The 19,759-nt window shown below is 35.3% G+C and overlaps 1 protein-coding gene across 1 annotated transcript; it reads left to right on the plus strand.

Annotated features, from left to right (window-relative positions):
* On the plus strand, positions 1-5,413 carry LOC114333934 (integrator complex subunit 15). The gene is made up of 3 exons (XM_028283933.2): positions 1-229; positions 284-849; positions 4,735-5,413. The coding sequence occupies exons 1-3, from the start codon at positions 145-147 to the stop codon at positions 5,230-5,232; spliced, it is 1,149 nt and encodes a 382-aa protein (XP_028139734.1). The 5' UTR covers positions 1-144; the 3' UTR covers positions 5,233-5,413.
* Positions 5,414-19,759: the final 14,346 nt, after the last annotated feature.

The raw sequence follows: 19,759 nt of genomic DNA on the forward strand, positions 1-19,759 counted from the left end.
GGAGGTGGGTTGGCATCCCTGGAGCGTCATTTTTTACTTTTATACTTTTGTTTGACTTTTGCTTTGTTATTATTATTGGATTTTAATAATAAGGTCTTAAAATTACAATAAGGTGTTGTATTTTGGTTTTATAGAAGAAATAAAATGTCTGTAGACATAAGAAGTGTAAAACAAAGCCTGAGGAAAATAGAATTTCCTCAATGCGCTAAAGAGGCCTTACCTAAAATTAGTAAGAAATCTAATTTTCTTAAATAATTAATTATTTAAATCAATATTGTTTTAGATGAATTACTGTTAAGCAGAATGAATACTAATCAAAATATAGATATAAAGAATATGGATATAGCCCTGAACCTCATGGCAGAATTTATTTTCTTTGAAGTGGATAGAAGAGGTGACAAAAGACCCCAACCCCTAAATCCTCTTTTAGAGCTTCAATTAGTTAAAATATTGTATGACTATTTTGATTCAGAGCCTAGTGAATCTGCTAGGAATACTGTATTTCTTTCCTTATTTAGTGGCACAACAGCAAACTCCAGGATTCAGGTGCTTTCCAAATTGGTTTCCCTTGCGATAGGCATTCCATCTACAAAAATTTTAGTATCTGCAAGGGCATGGATGCAGCAGTTAGGAAATACTTCTGCAAATAGCTGCAAATTGGCAGAGGCCATAGTTCAAGACTATTTTTACTTTTATAAAAGTAATACAGATAAAATTACATTATTACCAAAAATTTGTCCACAGTTTACCGCAAATATCATAACTGCAATTGCAGAGAACTATTTTAATACTAGAGGGAAAGAACTAGTATTTCCGCCAGATATACTGATAGAAACTATTACAAAATGGGTAAGATATTTTTTATTCATTAATCAAGATAAACTATTGATTAATTCTGAAGGATCTATTTTATTTTATACATCGTCCCTACCATTTCCATATCGAATGTGAAAAGTGGTACTTTTCAGGAGAGCAAAATAACTGTTTTTTAGAGACTCTTAAATCAGCGCATTGACAAAAATGGTAAAATTTTTATATTATTTGTATGTAATGTTTAATCCTTGTTAGATTGATAACAAGTTTGAACTGCTTCAATCATTTTTTTTCCATAAAATCACATTCGTTAATTTAAACAAAGATTTGTTTCGGTCCGATGTTTCAAAGTTGCGAATGTGGCATTTTCGACAGTTCATATTGTTATAATTTTAACACATATATTTTATATTTGCAATTAAATAGGAGGAAGGTTAAAATAATTATGTTCTAACAAAATTTAATAATTGTAATTATAATGTTCTTACAAAAGTGTACTACAAATCGGTTAGGTATTCAAATTTGAACTTGTAGGATATAATGGGAAAATTATATTTAAAGAAATTGTTAAGGGTATTTTTTTAAAAGTAGGTATTACTAGAAAATTAATGTAAGTAGAAACGTAAAGAACATATTGTTCTGAAGCTATTTCCTTGTGGCATTTTTATAATGAACTATTTTAAATGGGAAATAAGCCACAATTTTACCAAAAAAATGAATTTATTAACGTTTCAACGTCCAAGTCGGTGTCGTTGTCAAAATACAAAATAATACTAAATAAACAAAAATGTTGTTGCTTAGTAAAAAATTCTTCTAATAATTTTTTTAATCTGACTCATTTATATCAGCAATTCAGGCATGTATTATACATTTTAAAGTAGATGTATATTTATACCGAAGTTGGTTTTCATATCATGGAATAGGGAACTTGCATAAAATTTTAAATTCGAAGAAAATGGTATAAATCACAACAGAACATAATTTAGAACATGTATCAAAGATAAAAAAGTTTTGTTTGTCTTTCGTTTGGCCCCTAAAGACGACTAAAAAATCAACTTATACCAGCCAGCCAAAAACTCGTCACAGGGTATATGTTTACATTCTACACTAATTGTAAATATAATTTTAAATTAGACATTATAAACGTCAGTAGAAAATACAGTTATTTGACGTTACAAGTGTTTTTGATCGTTTGAACTATTCATAGAAAACTTGTACTTTACAAAATGGTTTTATATAGTATTTTTACTACAAAAACGTTATTACGTAGGTCAAAATTTTTGACGTAAGAGAACTGTCAAAACATTAGAATGTGACTTTTCATTATTGCCATATTTATAATAAACATGGCAATAATAAAAAGTCACATTCTAATGTTTTGACAGTTCTCTTACGTCAAAAATTTTGACCTACGTAATAACGTTTTTGTAGTAAAAATACTATAATAGTAAACCTTCTTTCCTTTCCTTCAAAAACTGTATCAAACTCCAATTTTAACAAACTGGTATATATTTATTACAATGACATACGATAAATGTCATTAGAATATAAATATTTTTCCTTTATTCCCCGACGACGAGCTGGCCAAATACCCAAGTAGGTAGAGGCCAATAAACTAAAGAAGAAGAATATTCCTAAATATAACCATAAACGGAACCATATAGTTAAACTCTGTGACATCACGTGTCGTTTGAACTATTTTAAGATACTGAAGACTTTAAATTTGTACTTCTAAAGGCTGTATGACACTATGCATTTTCTTGTATCGTTTCTGATGTCAAAAAAATGCATAGTGTCATACATAGATACAAGAAACGATACAAGAATTTGTGTCAGACACAGATTCTTGTACAAGAACTGCGCCAATTTCTGCGCAAAGAGCAAAACGTAAAATATGCTGGTAAAACATCTCTAAATGTCATAATGGCGGCTGAAAATGGGATAATATGTCTTGATGAATTTATTTGTGTTTTTGTAGGTATTATTTATAAATCTTTTATTGATACTTATGGTAGGGGAGCAAAGTATGCTAAATGTGCAGTCACTCGAGCGCTTTGGTGAACTATTGGGTTGTGAAGAATAGGTCCTAAAACCAAAAAAAGTTAAGTAAAGTTTTCCATTTTAGTGGGCGCTTGCCATTTTTTAATTTAATTTTCCATTTTCAACAATCGTTTTTTCCGATTATAACGCCATCTATCCATAATTCAAAAAATTGTTTCGAATAAAAGTTACTTATTTTTACGTAAGGAATCCAAATCGGCAATAAAAAATAAGGGCCCCTATTTAAAATTTTAAAGTAACCCCCCACCCCACCTCCGCGGGGGGTCGTGTTTGGTGCCGTTCGATAGATTTTTAAAAAATATTAAACAAGTATATTTTACAGTTTTTCGATCTGATGTTCCTTTTGCGAAATATCGCGGGATTCGTATTTAAAATATTAAATTTACCCCTCACCCCTCTCCGTGGGAAGTCGTGTTTGGTATCATTCGATAGATTTTTAAAAAATATTGAGCACATATTTTTTAGTTTTTCAATCTGTCATTCATTTCGCGAAATATTCGCTTTTTTCTTGTGAAATTTTGGGACTCACCCATTTCCTTACGCCCCGCCCAAATCGTCAGATTTTTAAAATATACACTCTTTTGCGTGTACTTAATTTACCTTATCTTAATCTGACAATTTCGAGTTTTTTTAAGGATAGATTTTTTATTTCGGGCCCCCCTTAACGAACTCCCGTGTGTTAAGAGCCAATATATGGTAGAGGTACATCTGCAGGGTACCAGGTTTCTCCCCATATGATAATCTGACGCGCTCGAGTAACTGCAAAAATCCCCGCTTGGGCTCCCCTACCATAATAATATATGGACTACTGTTCTACTAATAACCATATATTTAGCTCCTAGTAAAGTTCAAACTATAACTTTGGATTTCATGTTGCATAATTTTTAAATAGAGGAAAATCCAGTAGTTCCTAATTTGGATTAAACAGATAATTCTAGTGCAAATATTTTAGCACAAATATCAAAACAAAATAAAAACACAAATAATCAACCTCAAACAGTAAAAATTCTGGTTAACATTAAAATGTTAAATTTATAAGGTTTTAAAAGTTTATAAATTTTATAAAATCCTTAAAATCAGCGGTACTACCATACGTGACCATACCAATGTAACGTGACACAGGGTGACAAACAAAATGTTGACCAATCACGTGCCGAATTTCATACAATTTTCGATACAAGAACTTGCATAGTGTCATACAGGGCACAAATGTACGTACAAGAAACGATACAAGAAAATGTATATAACTTTCTAATATCAGAAACGATATGATACAAGAAAATGCATAGTGTCATACAGCCTTAAGTTATTATGAGTTTTTGAAGCGTGAAATTTTGGAAATCTCACTTTTATACAAAACTGAACATTATTATGTAATAAAAAAAATTTTGCAAGTTCCCTATTGCTAGCATGCAGTCCAGATCTCAATCCCGTAGAACATTTATGGGATTAGCTTACACTCATCACATGGGATGAACAAAGAATTCGAACTAGACTTCATAGCCCAAACTCGATCCCAAACATTATTGTCACAGTCGAAGAAGAGTTGTTTAACATCCCACAAGAAAAAATAGCGAACTTGATTAGATCTATGCCTAATCTTATAAAAGAAGTTATTAATGCAAGAGGAGGTGATACCCATTGTTAAAACATTAATAATTGTTAAATTTTTAATTGTCAAATACAAAGTCGAAATAAATGTTCTTAAATGTATACTCATATTAAAGCATATTAAATTACCTTTCAAACTTCAAGATAATACATACTATAAAAGCCAATATTAACACAAGATGAAGAAGAAGAAAAAAGAAAAGTATGAATTTCAAACAATTTTTATTTTATAATTTTTTCTTGTTGCAGTTATCAGAAAACCCAAGTCTATGTAGTGCAGCGCAGCAAAAACAAGCTTTGCTTCCAGTAGGAGCTATTTCAATGGAGGCTACAACACCCATAGCTGGTCTTGTACGGTGGTGTGTTCTTGCGCCCATTTTTAAAAAGGACAATGAATATTATAACAAACTCCATTTAGCATTGTTAACTAGTATAATGGAAATACCCAGAGCAGTTCCGCCAAAAGCAGTATACGTCCAACATTTGGTCATACCTATTAACCCAATTATAGCGTATGTGAACGATTTAAAAGACAGACAAGAATTGAGACTAGATCAAATCTTAAATGACGAATCCCTACAACTCTGTTTGGATAGATTTGCTCAGATCGTGCAGATTGCACAGTCAGTGAAAGCTATCAATGGACATATTGACGATCTGTATTATCAACTTAAAATGTTGCCTTTTAACAAACTAATGAGTATTGTCATAAATAATCATAACAAAGAAAAAATAATTGTTATATGAATAAATTGGGTCTTTTTATCTTCTGTTTTCATTAAATTTTTTAGTGAAAGCTATCAATGGACATATTGACGATCTGTATTATCAACTTAAAATGTTGCCTTTTAACAAACCAATGAGTATTGTCATAAATAATCATAACAAAGAAAAAATAATTGTTATATGAATAAATTGGGTTTTTTTATCTTCTGTTTTCATTAAATTATTGTTGTTAAATTATACCCACATTTCCTCACCATTATTTCCCTGCAAACTTCATACCTTAGCGCCCGTGTTTGTCACCTGACACCTTCATTGTTTATATTTTATCTATTGACATGTCTCCTTGCTACGAATGTCAAGGAAAATTGGGACCATTCCCTAGAAATCAAATGTAGGATAGAGAAAGCAAGATCTGCACTTCAAAAACTGGCTGAGCTGTTAAAATTTCATGATTTTTCAATACCCATAAAAGTCAAGTTACTACGATGTTATATCTTTCGTATATTGTTGTACGGAGTTGAATCGTGGACTCTCACAGGCCCCACCTGCAAGAAAATTGAGGGTTTCGAAATGTGGCTTTATCGTCGAATGCTGAAGATATTTTATACTGACCATGCTACTAATCAGGGTGTTTTATTAAGAGTACAAAAAAACACATACTGGTATCCAACAGCGTAACCAGGATGGCCCTAAGGGGGGGTTACAACTATTGGAAGGTCTCTAGCGGGTATGGTGTTAAGCGTATAAAGCTCAAAGTACATCCCAATGGGGGCGGGGTTACAACCCCCAAAACCCCCCTGGTTACGCCTATGCTGGTATCAAGCAACTATTGAAAAAACTGCTATTTTACCATTTAACCCATACTGAACGAGAAACGTGAGACGGATTATAGTGTAGCACTTCTATACTTTTCACAACTATGAAATAATGACTGAAATAACACTGTGTTACACCTAAAAACAAAGAACCATACCTATTATATGAGGCCTATAGAATCAAAACCTGGTATATCCATGTTTTAAAATTTTGTCAGGAGGGTAACAAACATTAAAAGTGTAAATTTTCCAAAAAGTATCCGGCATTTCTCAATCATAGGGGCATCCATAAATATCACAAAATGACAACCTAATTTGTCATTTTTCTGCATGCCCCTTACATCTTCAGAAATTTGTACTTTTAGTTTAGTTTGGATTTAGCAGAACGAAAAATTTAGGATTTAGCATTTCTTGATTCTGATGGGCTCCTATTATGATCCCAATATATTATTATGGTTCCGTCTCCGTGTATGCAGGTATTGAAAACAATAAAACGATGTGGAGACTAGATACCTGGGAATAAATTTTAACAAAGAAGGAACGGATGTCGCAGAGATAAACTAGAATAAAGCTAGAAAATTAATTAAATCTCTGAATGGCATATTATGGAGTACCTACTGAAATAAGAAACAAAGAAAATTGAGAATATATGACAATGATAAATAGCACACTGCTGTACGGATCTGAAACATGGCGTTTTACAGAATATCAAATAATGGAAATAGAAGCCACAGAAATTGATGCATTATATATAAGAACAGCAGCTAGAAAAACGAAACTTGATAGGGTTCGAAACAACAGAATAAAGGAAGAAATGGGTCTTAACTGTGACTGACTGCTTCTTCTTAACGTGCCCTATCAAGTCCCCTTGACGTTGGCGATTACCATGGCGAAACTGTCTCGATCTATTCTAAATAGTTGTTCTGCTTTCTTTATTCTTGTCGACTCTATGATATTCGTTCAACCAAGAGGCCTGCTTTCTACCAATTCCAATGCGTACTTCGATTTTACCCATCATAATAAGTTGAAGAATATTATACCAGTCTCCCCTTACTACGTGTCTAAAATATACCATCTTTCTATACCTATTTGATGTTATCAAGCAGCTCACGGGCAGCATTTGCTCTCTTAAGGACTGCCACATTTGTCAGCATAGTCGTCCATTGTATTTTCAGTGTACGTCTGTGCAGCCACATTTCAAAGGCCTCCAAACGATAAACGATTAGGTGGATATTTTTAATAGCACTTAAAAGGTGTTGTAATCCATTCATATCATCACTTAAAATAACTGTATCATCTGCATATCTGATTGTATTTATCAGAATTAAATTAAACTTTCACACCCCATTCCAAATTATGCAGCACTTCCTTAAATATTCTATCTGAATATAAATTGAATAACAGTGGGGACAGTATACAACCCTGTCTGACACCTCTTTGTATTTTGCATATTTCTGTTTTTTTTTCATGTACGCAAGCTGTCGCTGTTTGAAGCCAGTATAATTTTTCTGATTCGTTTAGTGCAAAGAGTGCGTCCCGGCCGGGTTCCCAGTCCATTTCTGAAGCCAAATTGTGTTTCATACCGGTCTTTTTCACATTTATCTCTGATTCTACTGTGGATGATATGTAGAAAGATTTTCAAAGTGTGGCTCATAAGGCTTATCATTCTATAATCGCTACAGTTTTTCGGACGTTGTTTTTTTGGTAGGGTTATATGAATTCGGACTTTAACCAATCTTCAGGGATATTTACCAGTCGAATAAACATCATTGATGAAAAGTTTGACTTGACCAGTATTCCAATGTTTTCCTCATTTATATGACCTTTAACATTTCTGTAGATATGTTGTCAGGACCAACAGCTTTCTTGTTTTTTTGCCAATTTTATAGCATGTATAGTATTTCTGATTTTAGTATTTCTGGTCCTTTACCTTCATCTAACCATCTAAAGTCTCCAGTTCTTCGGGTCTATTATCATCATTACAGTTCATTTATATAATTATACCAGGTAGTTCGAATTTCGTATTCGTCTATTTTTCCCGACGAATCGGTTATAGTCCTTGGAGTTTTCTTATGATAAAGACCAGCTACTTCTCTACAACTTTTTTAAACATATTAAACGTATCTACCTATCATGTTTTTCATTCAACGTTTCTAATTCCTTGCATTAATCCTCCATCCATTTTTCTTTAGCTACCTTTATTTTTTGTTAAATTAGTTTCTGTTTTTCTTTGTATTCTCTGTCTTGTTATCTTTCAGTTTTCTTCTCTGCTCCATCAATTCCAGGATTTCATCAGTCATCCATTGTGGTTTTTTGTGCCTCCGCATCGCTGTTGTATATTTTTCCATTACTTTCCAGGTAAAAGATCTTTAAATGTGTTCCATATTTTTGTATTGTTTTCATTCGTTGAATTCGCTTTAGCTGATTATTCAGGTCATTTTCTATTAGCGTTTTGTTGGATGCTGAGGTATGTAATTTTGATGTTTTGAGGCTTTCTTGGACTTTTTTGAGCTTCACTTGGATGTCGCAGCTTTAGAGGGTTATGGACTGAACCGATATCTGCACCAGGATATGTCGTTGATCTCTTGACACCATTCTTACATCTCTGCCTAACTGCATAGAAGAAAACAGCTTATATGGTATGGGCATGTTCAAAGAATGCCAGAAGAAAGGCTACCAAAGAAAGTAGCAAAATGGATACCACCGGAACACAGGAAAAGGAGGAAGACCAAATAAATCGTGGATGGAATGAGACAAGCTTAACTTTAAATGTTATATGAGCAGTCATAATATTCCGTTATATAAACCTGTTTCAGTACGAAATAATGAAATATGTATCGGATATTCTATCGGAGAAGCCAATGGGTGCATTCAGCAGACACAATCGCTAACTAATCGATTAGTGATTTTCTGCTGAATGCCACATAAATTGTGACATTCAGCATATAAATCACAAATCGATTACTAATCGATTAGTTAGCGATTGCGTCTGCTGAATGCACCCAATTAAAAAAAATAGAAGTTTTCGGAAAATAGAACACATAAAAGGTCTGTTCCTTTGTTTTAAGTGTAACACTAGTTCTTGAAAAGTGTAAAAGTGTTACACTTTCTTGTTTCTTTGTTTTTCTAGTGTTTACACTTTTTTTCACGATACACTCAACTTCTGTCGTAGAACGCGTACAACTCGTTTCTTTGAAATGCTGTAGGAAAAAAAGTGTAACACTTTTCTACACCTACCTCCGAGACGGTGGTGGATATTACACTCGTCCTGCGCAGTATCATCCAATCCAACCGGAGCCAGCTGTTTAGCCGTTAAATGTGTTTGTTTACAAAAAAGATATATTTCTTTTTAGTTTAATTTAAACTAGATTTATAAATTGAAAAAACTAAAGTAGCTACAAGTTTTAATTTAATTTTGCTTAACCTCCGAGTGGCACTTTCCTGTAATTTTAAAATTATCACTTTTCAGTGATTTTTTTAATATGCTTTTATGTGCTTTAATATGCTTTTAAGTTCAACAAAGCATTTCCTTTAATTACAATTAAGCCAAAACATCGCAAATCCTGGGCCCTGGACTACTAAAGGTATCCGGTATCCGCATATCAGCCATGAATATGCGTTCACTACTCTACATCAAGAAATTTACTTTCCAATGGCTCTGTCACTGAATATATCAGCAAGTATAGGAAAACCTATTTAAAACTTATAAAATCAGCTAAAAAATCGTACTATCAAAATTGTCTGAGAAGCTCTAAAAGTGTTGCAAAAGAAACTTAGTCCATAATAAACGATCTTCGAAATAAAATTCACCCAGCTTAAACATTTTTCCTTTCAGACCCTGGAAATCTAAATGAATACTTTGTTAATGTGAGTAAAAATATAACATCAACAGCTTCGTGCAATTGTACTTGAGACACTGTGTCAGGTGAGGTGTTTGAAAATTTGAGTAACTTGATTCTGGGGTGTGAATTTCTAAAACTTTTAAGTGTGGTTTTTAACCGTTGAGAAAAATTATTTATTTAGTGTTGTGTTTATAATTTAATATATGTTTTAAAATGAGTTTTGTTTTATTTTTTGAGAAAAAATTAAAAATACAGCATACTTACAGTACTTTTTTTGAAATGCTATTTTCCAAAGTTTATAAAATTTCTTACGCTCGATTTTATATTAATAAAGTTAAAGTGGACTTTAAATTTAAAGTTTTCTTTAACTGTAACAATTGCTTTTTTTAAGGTAACACACACTTTAACTTTATTATGAAATCAAGCGTTAGTCAAAATTCTAAATGCTCAGTAAATAATAACAACAATTAGGTACTTGTATTGAAACTTGGGGAACGCCCTTGGGGAACCGGGCGAAACCCCATTGTATATGGCCTTACTGCTGCATGCGGGGCTCTGCAGTAGAGGACGAATATTCCCTAGCTACTCGTGGGACTTAAATGGAAAGGAATAACATTCAAGTCATAAATATAAACAGCGACTCGGACGGTGTACAAAATCCGAGTCAATCAGACATAAGTAGTGGCGGCAGGAAGAGAGTGAACTCTTTCCCAACCGAGATACCAGACATAAGTAGACGGAGGAATAGGATAAACTCTCTTCCAAGCCTGGTACCTGTTAACACGGGTACAAAGAGGAAAGTAGAACAAGATGGAGACCAGACCATATATAAAAGGAAAGAAAGTTGTGAGTATTTCACTATTATGGAAGGACTAAATAGGTATGAAAAGCTTGTAAGTGAGCTACAGAAGCTCATAAACGATGTACCAAATACTCATAAAGGTATTAAAGAAGTGGCTATTCAGCTGAGGAAAACAAGTACTACCTTTAAAAATGACCCCGTTGTCAACTGGCTCAGTAAACACCGATACGAGCCAGTGGAGAAGATGACAATGGAGATAGAAACGCAAACAGACGCGTGGCATGGGGGCCCAAAACAGGTCATTACAAATATTGACCGAGTAAAGACTGTTGGTGACTGGGAGAAGATCTCATCCCAGGAGTGGGACGAAAAATTATTTAAGCGTACTAAGGTGATAATCGGAGACCCGGTAAAGACATCGAGTGAAGTGACAAAGGTGGTCTTTGTGGAGCCGAAAGATGAGGCAATGAATTTCAGTGTCCAACGTCTCTACAGAGATAGATACCCTGAATTAACCGAACTAAATGACCAATACCAAGTACTGGAGCGAAGGGTTAGGCTAATCAGTAAAGGCACAACTGTGACAAACCGAATCATTAAGGCTAAAATCAGTGGACAGAATGTGGATCTATGGGAGAAGATCTCGTAGGGTAAAAGAAGATCACCCGGAAAAAATGGGGAAGGTTGCTTTGCACCATGTAAGCAGCCTATCTGTGTCAGAGCTTAGAAAGATGTGTGAGGTCATTTTCCGTGACACAAACATAGACGTTTTGATCCATACAACGGCCCAGAAAAGAGAAAGACCAACCTACGGTATGATAGTCACCAAAAAAGATGGTGACTATAAAGACATATTAAAATCTGTTAAGACAGCTGTGAGGAGTACGGATGCCTCCGATGTAGTCCGCTCTCTTAGGAGTACCAAGGACGGCAAACTTCTAATTACACTGGACAAAGATAGAGCAGCCTTGCAAAAGATCAAGACTGCTATAGGGGCCCAGGATGGAGGAATGAGGGCTGTCCAGCTTGGTGACGAAAACAAAACAGTAACCCTGCACATCCGTGGGATGGCACTAGATGCTACCTCAGATGAAATAAAGAATGCTTTCGAGGAACAATTCGGTAAGTGGGAGGATTTTTACAAGATGGGAGACCTCCGCCCCCTTAAGGGACAAACCCAGGCCACGACGGTAGTAGTACCGGTACCAGTGGCAAACGTTATGGCAGACAAAGGCTACCTTAGAGTTGGCATCGTAAGATGTCAAATAGAAAAGAGACTCAAGGTAATGAGGTGTAGCAAGTGTTGGGGATACACCCACAGCACAAATGTTTGTAAAGGACCAGACCGAAGCGGCACGTGCTACCGGTGTGGAAAAACCGGCCACAATATAAAGGAGTGCAATGATGTCGAATGGTGTGTTCTATGTGACTCACAGCACAGGACGGGCAGCATGGATTGCCCAGAATTCAAAACCGCCCTAAAAAGGGCAAGAAAGAGCGAACAACAAGGACATAGTTCCCTAATCCGCTTTACTTCTCCTTCAGTTGAACCTGAGAAAAAAGATATAGCCCTCGCCGAGGAATCGCATCCTCTAAAACCCCCACAAAATACAGAAACTGCGCAGGACTCACTTCTAAACGAGTCTGACCAGGCCGGCGACGTATCTACAGTGCGACAGGTCGAAGTACCTACTGAAAAAGCCGAAGTTCTCGAAGACCCTCTTATGATGGAGTTTTCGAAAGCCTGCGACGAAATACAGATGACACTCAGCGAGGCTCGAACACCTGAAGCTGTAAGTCAGAAGGTGGATGAACTGTCGCCGGATAGTGTCCAGAAAATTATCATTGGATAATCATAATAGCAGACACCACCACCCATCTAAGTGACATAATAAGTTACTGGTAGATATTAAAAATGGATTCGATAGGGACAAAGAGACTAAAAATATTACAAGTCAACGCCGGAAGAGCAAAGGTAACACACGACTTAATTCACGCGAAAGCCTTGGAGATAGAGGCAGATCTCTTGATCGTCCCAGAACCTAATAAGAGAATAGCTACGAATAAAGGTTGGATATATGATAATAACATCGACGTAGCGATAAAAATACTAAATAGAAACGTGTGCATCAATAAAATAGTAAGAAAAGAGGGGCATGTAACAATAAAAATCGACAAAATAACCATAATAGCATGCTATATTTCCCCGAATATTACTAGAGAGCGTTACAGACAACACGCGGAGAATATAATAGACACGACACAGAGGGAGAAACATTTTTTAGTAGCGGGAGACATAAATGCAAAGTCCATTCTATGGGGATCCCCCCGAAACGACGAGAGGGGTGAAATTTGGAATGAGTGGATCTCCGCGGCGGACCTCATAGTGCTAAACAATGGAAAACCAACCTTTGTGAGAGGTACATCGAAAAGCCACATAGATGTCACCATAGCTAGCGGTGGTGTTGCCAAAAAGATCAGGGATTGGGACGTACTGGACGAGAACCTTTTCACCTTTCACAGGTACATTACTTACGAAATTGGCACCAAGGTCACGAAATACGGCAGGAAGAGAGCAGTATTCGACAAGGAAAAATTTAAAAGAGAAATAAATAACCTACAAGAAGAAACTACCAACTTTAACGAGCTCCGAGAAAATATCATAAATGCACACAGAAGAAGTACCATAAATAGGCACACTACATATACAATACCCTACTGGTGGAATGACCAAATCCAAAATAAGCGAGAGGAATGCTTAAGACGCAGGCGAATAGCACAAAGGCATAGAAACCAAGAAGAACATAAGGAGGCATATAAGAGAGCCAAAAAAGAATTAAGTAGTGAAATTAAAAGGGCTAAACGCACATGTTGGCAGGATTTGTGTGCCGCGCTGGAAGAAGACATATGGGGCGAAGCATATAAGATCGCCATGAAAAGTCTAAGGTTCGAGTCCCCATATAACCTTTGTGCAAAACGAAAGATGGAAATAGCGAACACTCTATTTCCAAGGAAGCCCGACAACACATTCCTACGGATAAACAATAATATTAGACCTGCAGAGTTCACTACTGAAGAGATCATACAAGCAGCAGAAAGTATAAAGCCAGGAAAAGCACCAGGTCCAGATAAAGTAACGCCAGAAGCAATAAAACTGGTAGTAAAAGAGAAACCTGAAGTGATGCGCAAAGTATTCAATGAATTGTTGAACACACAAGAATTCCCAGATAAACTGAAGTTGGCGAGACTCGTATTATTACCAAAACCAGGAAAGAACCCGGACGAAGCCAGCTCATATAGACCTCTATGCTTACTAGATTGCATAGGAAAATTATATGAAGGTCTTATAAAGAAACGTCTTGAAGACGAACTTGAAATTCTGGGAAAAATTTCAGATAGACAGTACGGTTTTAGAAAATCCAGATCGGCTATAGATGCGGTGAAGAAGATCTCTGATACTGTAAAAAGATCAGAAAAAAGATGGGCCATTCTTGTGATGTTCGACGTGAAGAACGCCTTCAACTCAGCAAATTGGCATCACATACTAACGAAGCTCGAAGTGGCAGGAGTGTCAGACTACATCATAAATATTATAAATAAATACCTGACAAACAGATATTTAAATGTGGCATATAATACAGACATGAAACTCTCATCAGGAGTACCGCAAGGGTCCGTTTTGGGACCTACTCTATGGAATGTACTGTACAACGGGGTATTGGAAATAGACTATGGGCAAGACACCTACGCCATAGCATATGCAGATGACCTTGCAATCCTAATAGAGTCTAACATAAACGGGGATATTGAAGAAAAGGTGATAAGTTGTTACAGAAAAGTCAACAGGTGGATGACAGAGAATGACCTAGAGTTGGCAAGTAGTAAAACAGACATAGTAATATTAAAGGGACCAAGACAGAGACCAACTTTGAGCTTTGATTTAAATGGTAGTATTATAGAACCGAGTAACTGTGCTAAATATCTGGGCATACACCTTGATTCAGGTTTGAGATACACTAAACACCTTATAAATACAGTTCAGAAAGCTGAACAGAGAATTGCTGCTATGACAAAGATTATGCCAAATATAGGCGGACCTAGCAACTATAAAAGAAAATTGTATCTCCAGGTAGTACAATCCACCCTCCTATATGGGGCACCTGTATGGCTTGAAGCGTTGAGATACAAAAAATATGAGGAAATATTAACGAGAAGTCAAAGAAAACCCCTCCTGAAGGTAGTAAGTGCATACCGAACTACATCGACGATAGCTCTACAGGTGATCGCGGGTACGCTCCCCATTCACCTCCTAGCAAAAGAGCGTAAGATTATATACGAAAATGATAACGGTCACCTAATAGGAGTGAAAGCCGAGGTAAGAGAGCAAATGCTAAACGAATGGCAACAAGAATGGGAGCAACAGATAGAAAAAGCACAATGGACGAAAACACTAATTCCAGATGTGAAAGAGTGGTACCAATGTAGGTTTAAAAGAATAAATTACTTTTTTACACAATTCCTGACCGGGCACGGCTCATTCAGGTCTTACACATATCGTATAAGGAAAACTGAAGATGACTTATGTATAGAATGTGGAGTGCGTGACGACGCAGAGCATTGTGTATTCCATTGCAACGTTTTCCACGATAAACAACAAGACATGAGAAGAAAACTAGGTGAGATAACACCAGAGACTATAATGAATGTAGCCATGCAAAGCAAAGAAAATTTCAACGTGATAGTAGACCTAATAACAGAGATAATAAAAAAAAAGGAAACGAGAGAGAGAGCGAGACAAGATGGGAGATGAGAGAGTGACAGAAGACATCGTCAAGGACATTTTATCATTTATTTTACTTATACATACGGTGACCATATCTTTTTAAAGAAAAATAAGTACAAAAAACAAAAATGTATTAAAAACGCAAAATGTATCTTGTTATTGGACAAATATAACTTTTGGCATTAAAAATAAATAAACTATGTAGCTAGACATAAAAAAATATATCAATTAAACTAAACATAACACATTACATTAACTTTGAAAAAGTTACAAGCCTGTAATTACGAGTTTTTAGATGAGGGACGTGGAATAACCTCATCTTCTTCCGGTTTTTTGCATCATTCATGTTTTTCTGAACTTAAAATTAATTTAAGAAGGTCCGGCTTCGACTGAAGTATGAAACATTTCATACAAGTCTCATCAAAATTTGCGTACACCATAATCGCTGCCTTGAGAGTGGATATGGACATTTGTGACTTTTCCGACGTCCAATAATAATTATTTGTTACAGAAAATAAATGCTCGATAGCCGCACTAGTACCCGGAAGACAAAAAATAAATTCGCATAATATTTGTAAGTTTTTCAGTTTGAATTGATCTACACACTTAAAAACTTTAAGCCATCGATCCTGACTATTTTTTTCTTCTCTGTTCCACTTAGCAACTTTTTAACTTGTAGCCACGTCTTTCAAAATTCCCAGTTCGTCAAAGAGTTGATCTTCGTTTAACATGGTTGCCTTGATATACAATTTAAAAGCTTCGAGAGAATAACAAACTTCGTTTCATGTTATTTCACTTGTTATGCGAGCTCCACACTCTCGCCGAAGTCGATCGAGGTTTAACAAGTACGAGAGTGTAGACGGCCACCTTGTGTAACTTTGCCTCACTTCGTTCTACTTCCATTCTCTGTTGGTCTGGTCAAAGGGATCTTTGTCGGTATCGCACCGCTCTTTGTCGGTATCGCACTTCCTCGCGAAGTAGAACGAGTGTGTAGAGAGGGTACTTCGAACTTCGGTCAACTTTGGCGAAGTAACTTCGCCGAGAATGTGGAGCCCGCTTTAGATCTATGCTTTTGAATAGTTTAAATTCATGAAAATTTGTACTCCAGTTTTCTAGGTAGGTTACACATTTTGTGTAAAAATGTTTCACTTGCGCAGTGAAGTTTTGTGTGCGACCACCGCACTACCGCACCATAATCCTAATGTTTCACACACTTAAAATGTTTTTAAAGATCATTCATAAATGCATTTACCAAACACTTGATATGGATATTGAAGAAACCCACTTTGGATTTACACTACTAATCCAGAGATGCTTGGATGTGAACCAGGATATGTACGTCCGTTTCATAGATTACAACAAGGCTTTCGATAAAGTCCGCCACAAAGAGCTAATGGACGTCCTCAAAGCAAAACAATTACAATACAATGACCTTTCAATTATAACAAATCTATATTATAAACAGCAGGCACACATACGCATTAACGAACACACATCAGAAGAGTTCGAAATTAAAAGAGGAATGCGACAGGGGTGTGTATTGTCACTACTACTATTAAATGCATACTCTGAAGAAATTATGAAAAAAGTTCTTGAGGGAGAAACGGCAGGAATAAAGGTACCTAAATGGAACGAAAATTAACAACATTAGATATGCGGACGACACCAAGACCTCCAAAAGCTAATGAACAAGATAGTTGAGTATGGAGAACAATATGGATTATCAGTAAACATCAAGAAAACTAAATTTATAAGGCTATCAAAAACCCAAAATAATGATAAAAGCCTGACAATTAAAGGTAAAACTTTAGAATAAGTTAAAAACTACAACTATCTTGGCACAATAATTAATCACACAAAAGATTACTCCAAAGAAATCAAAGTTCGAATAGAGAAGACTAGAACCAACTTCAATAAAATGAGAAAGGTAGTTTGTGCAAGAGAACTGAAATAATTAAGACTTGAGAGTTAGGCTGGCAAGGTGTTATATTTTCTCGACTCTACTTTACGGGATAGAAGCATGGTCAATTAACGCGTCGACTACTAAAAAGTTGGAAGCATTTGAACTGTGGGTGAAGGTACCTGAAGATAGCATGAACCGAGCCTGTAACAAACAACGAAGTCAGGAGAAGAGTCAACAAAAGAATGGAAATATTGGAAACCATCAAGACCCAAAAGCTGCAATACCTGGAACAGTATACAAAGAAATTTTTTTAGTAGTAAGAGATAAAAATATCATTTTTTAGAAAAAATAAGTACATTCGCGTGTCCTTAGAAAGGTTTTAAAGTACATTAGGACAATATTTAAAAATAAGTACTGTCCTACTTAAATAAGTACATATGGTCACTGTACTTATACACCTTTATCTATACACTTTTATCTTTACAATGTTTTATGAATACTTATTTTATCTTACTTTATTTTTTTCAGTTGTGTAAACTTCGTTTTATTTTAACTTTTTTCATATACTCTTCTTTTTGTATACAGTACTCAATGTTTTATTTCTAGAACAAATAAAAGAATAACTACTCCTCACAGTCGGCTCCACCGAAATGGAGTAGAGATAGGGTCAGCAGCGGGGCATCTGAAGTAACGTTTGTTAAAAATACGTACCGGGTGTCCACGGCTGGAATGAGGGGGTTTTAGTGGGTAGGCAGTTGCGTTTTCACGATTGATTCGCACGGCTTCACGGGTGTCTGAATCGGGCAAGCGGACTGAATCCCACACACCAGGGTAGAGGGCAGAACACTAATTTCTTGGGGTGCTGCGGTCTACCCTGACGGTCTTATGAAGATTTCCTCCTTCCCAAAAAAAAAAAAAAAAAAAGGTACTTGTATTGAAAACAACATATTTTGTAATTTGAAAAAAAAACAACATATTTGCAACATAGATAACAAAACAACATGCTTTGTTACGTATTTTAAAAAACTCTCCATCATGCATGCTCCATGAGAAAAGAAAATATAAAACTAATTTCATCCTTATTATGTCTCAGATGGCGTAGCTACTTTTGCTATAACTACTCAATGCTTTGCTACTCTACCTACCTACATACAATTTGTATTGTTTTATCAAAAAACAAGCATTTACATACTCTGCAAATTGTATATTTTTTCTTTGCATTTTCATATGAAAAAACCGCGGTATTTATCTTGAACTTTTTTTGAACAAGGTGCAATACTTAGGTAATATTATTATTAATAAAACAAAGTATATTAAAATACAATGTTAAAAACTTTAATATTAGCAATATTTAAAAACTTCAATATATTATATTATAGTATACATATTATGAATCAGTAGAAACGATTATATTTAAATTTGGTAAATTATAACTCCAATCGACCAGAGCACGACCACACAACCCAAAACACAAGTACGCAAATATGGTTGTGTGAAGCGTGGCTCGAAGCCGTGCAATTTACGACACTCGCTCGATCTGTAGATCCTTGTGTCCTCATCTCGCCAATTAATGATTCTTTTGAGAAAACAAGAATCTACAGGTCGAGCAAGTCTCGTAAATTTCACGATTGCGAGCCACGCTTCACGCAACCGTGTTTGCGTACTTGTGTTTCGAGTTGCGTGGTCGTGCGGAGTTATATTTACCAATTCGCGCAATCGTACTTGAGTGAGACTGAGACGCTGTGTCAGGTGAGGTGTTTGAAAATTTGTGTAACTTGATTGCTTGATTCTGTGGTGTGAAGGTGGTTAAACTTTTGTTTTATTTTTTTTTGTTTTGTGTTTTTTGAAGATAACACAGAAAATACAAGAGGGCAGCATACTTTGCAAAACAACTGTTACAATTTGAAATCAACCATTTGTTAAGTTGTTGTCTTGCAGGTAAAAAAAGTGACTTTTTAAAAAAATTATATCTTGGAAACTAAAAATTATTTTTATTTATAATTGAAACATGTAAAAGTATAGTATGCTCAAAAAAATTTTAGCCAAAAAATTCATTTTTGTAAAGTTGACTGCAATTTTTCGACAACAGCCCTTTTTTGCTGTGAGCAGCATAACAAGTCCAGTCTCATCTGAAATCAAAGTTTCTTGTAGTTTATACCTCTGGCTATAGTGAATGAACAAAGGATTTTTTATTAGATGAGGTCATTTTTGTTTTATAAAAAAAACTACTTTAAAAATGAGAAAAATTGGGGTCAAAAATGTGTTTAAACTTATGTAAAATCTTCAAATTTCATTTTTTTAAATTCCTTCCTTCATATTCTAGCCAGAGGTATAAACTACAAGAAACTTTTTGATTTCAGATGAGACTGGACTTAGTTATGCTGCCAACGCAAAAAAACTTAA

The sequence above is a fragment of the Diabrotica virgifera genome, chromosome 1 (genome assembly GCF_917563875.1).
Source record: "Diabrotica virgifera virgifera chromosome 1, PGI_DIABVI_V3a".
Taxonomy (NCBI): Eukaryota; Metazoa; Arthropoda; class Insecta; order Coleoptera; family Chrysomelidae; genus Diabrotica; species Diabrotica virgifera.

Excerpts from the sequence above, each read along its gene's own strand:
- LOC114333934 (XM_028283933.2), top strand. The coding sequence starts at position 145 with ATGTCTGTAGACATAAGAAGTGTAAAACAAAGCCTGAGGAAAATAGAA. Across the intron at positions 230-283 it reads AGAGGCCTTACCTAAAATTA|ATGAATTACTGTTAAGCAGA; the intron begins GTAAGAAATCTA and ends ATATTGTTTTAG. Across the intron at positions 850-4,734 it reads TAGAAACTATTACAAAATGG|TTATCAGAAAACCCAAGTCT; the intron begins GTAAGATATTTT and ends TTCTTGTTGCAG.